The sequence below is a fragment of the Varanus komodoensis genome, unplaced genomic scaffold, assembly GCF_004798865.1.
Source record: "Varanus komodoensis strain SLA01 unplaced genomic scaffold, ASM479886v1 scaffold21, whole genome shotgun sequence".
Classification (NCBI taxonomy): domain Eukaryota; kingdom Metazoa; phylum Chordata; class Lepidosauria; order Squamata; family Varanidae; genus Varanus; species Varanus komodoensis.
The window spans coordinates 4,991,232-4,997,231 of NW_025335589.1; the positions used below are offsets into that span (position 1 = coordinate 4,991,232).

General features: G+C 37.9%; 1 protein-coding gene across 12 annotated transcripts in view; it reads right to left on the bottom strand.

The window, feature by feature from the left end:
• The window catches only part of INPP4B (inositol polyphosphate-4-phosphatase type II B), a 307,638-nt gene that overhangs the window by 101,064 nt on the left and 200,574 nt on the right, over window positions 1-6,000 (bottom strand). For all 12 annotated transcript variants that reach the window (XM_044430729.1, XM_044430730.1, XM_044430724.1 and 9 more), the window contains one exon: window positions 467-597. In XM_044430729.1, coding sequence (XP_044286664.1) covers window positions 467-597 — 131 coding nt within the window. The remainder of the gene's footprint in view (window positions 1-466; window positions 598-6,000) is intronic.

The window sequence follows — 6,000 nt, forward strand, 5'->3', positions numbered from 1 at the left end:
AACACTGCACAGCTGAGCATTGCCATATCTTCCCAAGTTGTAAGAAGGAGTACTAATTATGAACAAGAAAGGCTACTTAGCTTGTAGGATCTTACAAGAAAACTTGTGGATGAGCCATAACTAGTTCTTTCAGTTCTGACAATATTTCTGCCACTCCTAATGTCCAAGAGTGTACCTATACAACGAGGACCTAGATTTTTAGGAGAGAAAAATTAATGGCCATTTGTTTATTTGAGCTTTATATTCCAGGCTCTGGGAGATTCTACCCATACATCCAAATAAAGAGGGATTCCTTGTTCAGTCATTTACTTCTCCCCACAATGAGGGGATGAGGGGGAGGGCTGAATGCATGTTGAAGATCTCCTGATCTCTGTTAACTGAGAGGTATGTCAGCTGAACAGGGTCCATGTAGAATGAGCATGCAGCAAATGATCACTTCAGCTGTTGAGCAAGGATATTTTCATACCTGTATATTTCCCAAGTTCTGTAAGCATATTTTGGTAGAGGGTCAACATTTGCTCACAGTGTGAAATAACACTTTTACGCATATTATCCCAATGTGGAGCAAGTTCCCCGAGTTCTTTAAGCTCCTGATTCCTAAAATGTAAGCAAAATCAAAACAATGGCATCAGTTCAGCTGTACAAGTCCATGCTGTACTTTTAATAAAAGCTTTAGCCACTAATGTAGCTTCTTATCTCCACATAGCACCACCACACTACAGCTGAGTCATAAACCATAGGCTTTGCATACAAAAGGTCTCAGGTTGGCTTCTCCAAGGAGGGCTGGGAAAGACCTGATGGAAATCCTGGTGTGCTGCTGCCATCAGCATAAGCAAAGACAATTCTGTGATAAATGGATTAATGGCCTGATTTTACATAAGGCTATGCTATTTGATGCTTTATGGGAGGAAAACCCAGAGCCTGAGATTCACCAAGGGCTCCTGTGAATTCATGGGCAGAGATGAAATATCATCCTATGTCTCTCAGATCCCAAAACAATCTAATGCCATTAATATTAAGATTTGGTGGAATTTACCTTTTGCTTAACGTTTATGTGTTGTCAACATTCATGAATCTGCGTCATAAAAAGGTGGCATTTGATGACCTTTGATGTGAAAATGAGTTGGTATCAATCCATGTCCAGTTATTCACATAACAGAAAGCATGGTTATAAAGTCGAAAGATGAGTGAGCCCGCTAAACTATTTTTTAAAAATCCAAACATTTGCTGAGCACCATGGTACTAACTTGCAAACAATCACCCTCCCCCCACATTAAAATAATTCCATTCATGTCGTGAGACTGCCATGTATACATTAAAACAACTTCATTCATGTCCTGAGATTGCTGTTACATTTGTTCAGTTAATGTTATTGTTAGCTGCTTTAAATTCTGTTGAAGAATGGTTATACATGTTTCACTATATCAAGAATGTTAAGTATATGAGTCTCTCTGTGTAGAAATAAATATATGTAAAATATATCTTGTCTTGAGTGCCATTTTTCTTGGTAGAAATACAAGGTAAAATCAGATGAATAAATAAATTAAAAAGCTTAAAGGATCTGATCCTGAGTGCTGACTAGTGAAACTCCCAAGACCCAAATGAAGTCTGTAGTGTGATCCTGAAGAAAAAGCCTAGGGTATCTAATAGAGACCTACATTTTTATTCAAATCATCTTAGATGCAGACAATCAGCTGCTCTGTGTTTGTCTGTCTTCTCCTGTAGAGAATTAAAAACCTCACATACACACAGGACTGGATGGCCTAAGACGTTTAACTACTTCAAATGAATGACAAGGTAGTGCCTCTTCCATTCTGTACTTAGAGAACAACTGGATTGGCAGCTGAATCCGTGGCAAGAGAACAGCCACGGATCACGCCATGGCAAGAGCAGGAGAGATGGCATGCATGGCACACTTTTTGCTGTCTTCCAACACCAAACTGCAGTTATTCATCCACTAGCAACTGCTACTGCCTCACTCTGTCTAATGCTCTGAGGGTCATTACTATCTGAAAACTATCAATTAAAATTGCACTTTCAACACTACTGAAATTGACCCTAAAATATAAACATCACCTAACACACACACAAGAATCAAGCCCACTGAAAAAATTACTAGACAGCAACTCTATTTCCATGCTTATTTTTAAATGTATTATCTTGCTGCAAATCCCAGCTGATGACAAATTACTTTTACTTGGGCAAGTGTTTGCGTCAACCAAAGTGAATGGACCATCAGTTCCAGTGCTGTTTATCCGGATACGTATTAGCTTTTGAGAAGAGGACTTCTTGGGGAAAGGAACTCTAACTCAGAGGCAGAGCACATGCCTTGCATACAGAAAGTCCAAACAACTCCAGACTGGGCAGGAAAAGCTCCTTTCTGAAACCCCAAAGAGCTGCTGCTGTTCAAATGCAGCATGCTGATTTGGTCAGAGTCAGTACAAGGCAGCTTTCGCTGTTCTTATGGTTTGTCTGGTCTTGCTTTTAAGCTGTAAATGTAGAGGATAGCGCCTGAGATCTTAGATGTGCAAAGAAAGGCTTTATTCCTTATATACTCTATCAGTAGCTGCAAGTAGCACATTGATTATAGGATAAGTTCACTTCTATGCTATCAACATGTGTCAAAACTCAATAGCTCAGTCAATATCCTTGTGCAGGTCAATAAATAATTTTTTAGCTGGAGTGTAATAATCCTTAGTCCAGTCCAGTACAAATGTTACAAATCCTAACATACTGCCAATGTTACAGGTAGCTTAGATGGGAATCCTAAGGTATTTGGCAGTTATTTATCCCTTAGACTGTACCCTGAAAAACCAGCATTTGCTGTGATTTAGAAGTTACATTCTCAGTACCTCTGCCTGCACCCTATTATAAAGGTTAATCTGAAAACAGGACCTGCTGGTGGAAACTTGCTTAAACCAGTGAAAGTGCTAAACCCCTCTTTCAATGCAAATGCAGATTGTTCTTAGTAACTTCTGCTGGGAATCATTTTATATATGTTTAAGGCAAACTACAGTTCTGAATATGTTTGGATGCATCCCTTCTATGATTACTTTATTTATATATTTAGCTTTACATACTGCTAACTTTGCATATCTCAGTAGTGTAGGACAAATATGTATGCCTACAGAGGGTTTTTTTGGCCTCATGAGCAAATATAAAATGTTATAAGAGAAAATTGAATATAAAATGTTATAAGGTAGAATGGAATCAATGGCACATTTAATGGACGGAGGATACATTTTAGATTCATCCTAAAATAATATTTTATATGTAAAAATTTCAAAATAGTTTTTGATTATATTTTAATCAAAACTGGTAGCTACTTATGAATGGCTATTAGTTGATGAGTCCACTGGGGACAATTCATTAAATTATATGTTAAGAAAATACTTTATTATCAGCTATAACATTTAATATATTACACTTGCAGTATCTTTAGTGATACTTAATGCAATGGGCTTGTACTTTTCAAATGCAGTCTAAAATGACAAATTTCAATAAAAAGCAAAGCAACAACCCAATTCAATTGCTGATTGCCAGAAAATGCTTCAGAGTATGTCACAGTAGTTCTACTCATTCTTACTTGGAAGCAATTCCTATTAAACTCATTGGGCTTACTTCAGATATAGTATGGTAAAAAATAGAACCGGTAATTTTTGGTTTTACGTGTACTTTTAATTCAATATGAGAGACTGTTCTCAGGACAGGAATGACTTTGGTCCTCTATGTTCCTGTTCTCTAGCCCATCTAATATATTTTATTGAAGCAGATGTAGGCACATTTTATTAAGGATATTAATAATCCCTTCAGAAATTAAGATTTTGCACTTTCACATCTCAGGGTGTTCTCCAAAAGTTAAGAAGAGGCCATGTGATGTGCAATGCTAAGGAGATGTCCCTCAGTCCAGTTATTTGCTAAACACCTGATGCCTTTGTTTTGGAGATTGTAACACTTATTAAATTTAAATATCTCAAACAATTGGGGGTTGATAGTCTAAAAGTATAAATCAACACATTAAAAAAGCAATACATTTTTGCTCTATTCTGGCATGAAACAGATTATTTATATTATGTAATAGTGATTTTGATAACATAACATAGCACCAAAGAGCGTCCGTTATGGGGAATCCAGTTTTAAATTTTATTGCAAAAGCTGTTAGAGCATGTTGCAATAAGTAGGGAAAAGTGAAACATGAGGAATTTTTTATTTATAGCTATACTAAATAAACAAATAACATTCTGCTTCAGCTCTGAGAAAGGCTCAAGGTTGCTATTCATACAATATAAGCAAAATCTCTTCTCCCTTTTCCCTAGCGCATGTTCAACTTGTCAGAGTATTAAAAGCATCTAGTGAAGATGGTGCTTTTGCACCAAGGGGCAGTAGATCAGAGATACCATCTGATATGCACAACTGCATATGTAGATCTTACCTTTCATACTTTTCTAAGTCAGGGCCATTAAAAAAAAACTTCTGGATGAAAGCTTGAGATTCACAAGTTATTTAACTAAAACTACTTTGATCTAAGCTGCTTAAGATCTTAATGCACTATTTAATGATTTAAAAATACCTCTGCTGGTTGGAAACCAGGATTAAAGCTTTGGGTGCTGGTTCAGGTATAACAAATGTATCCCATGATGTGTAATGATATGCAACTTCACACACTGTACTCACTTACAGCTTACCCTCCAAGCACCCACCTTTTTCTTCATTCTTTCAGGACCAAATTCAGGTAGGGGTGATGGAGTGCCTAAGATGTTCCACATTGTTCTGTCATGATGTAATGTAATGTATTGCTAGAGGAATCAATCTGTGAGTTGACCCATGCTTGCTTGTTGTGTGTATGCAAACAAAATTTGTCACATTGCACAATCTCATTACAGATTAGAGTACCAGCTATAAGTCCCAATTTCCTGGCTTTGTAGAGCTTAAGTCAACATAACTCTGGCCTTAAACTAGAAGACTTCTGATCACTGAATATCTGTGTTGTTTTTAAGATTACACAGAAGAACTATACAAGAAAGAGCTTAACGTCCCTGATAACCATGATGGGGTGGTCACTGACCTCAAGCCAGACATCCTGGAGTGAAGTCAAATGGGCCTTAGGAAGTCTGAGCAACAATGAAGCTAGTGGAGCTGACAGTATTCTAGCTGAGCTATTCAAAATCCTAAAAGATGATGCAGTTAAAGTGCTACACTCAATATGCCAGCAAATTTGGAGAACTCAACAGTGGCCACAGGATTGGAAAAGATCAGTTTACATTCCCATCCCAAAGAAGGGCAATGCCAAAGAATGTTCAAACTACCGCACCATTGCACTCATTTCACATGCTAGCAAAGTTATGCTCAAAATCCTACAAGTTAGGCTCCTGCAGTATGTGGACTGAGAACTACCAGAAGTACAGGCAGGATTTCAAAGAGGGAGAGGAACTAGAGATCAAATTGCCAACATATGCTGGATCATGGAGAAAGCTAGGGAGTTCCAGAAAAACATCTACTTCTGCTTCATTGACTATGCTAAAGCCTTTGATTGTGTGGATCACAACAAATTGTGGCAAGTTCTTAAAGAGATGGGAGTACCAGACCACCTTATTTTTCTCTTGAGAAACCTATATGTGGGTCAAGAAGCAACAGTGAGAACTGGACACGGAACCAGTGATTGGTTCATAATTGAGAAAGGTGTTTGGCAAGGCTGTATACTGTCGTCCTGTCTATTTAACTTATATGCAGAGCACATCATGAGAAAGGCGGAGCTATATGAATCACCAGTTGGAATTAAGATTGCTGGGAGAAATATCAACAACCTCAGATATGCAGATGATACCACTCTCATGGCAGAAAGTGAAGAGGAACTAAAGAGCCTCTTGATGCGGGTGAAGGAGGAAAGTGCAAAAGTTGGCTTGAAACTCAACATTAAGAAAACTAAGATCATGGCATCCGGTCCTCTCACTTTCTGGCCAATAGATGGGGAAGAAATGGAGGTAGTGACAGATTTTATTT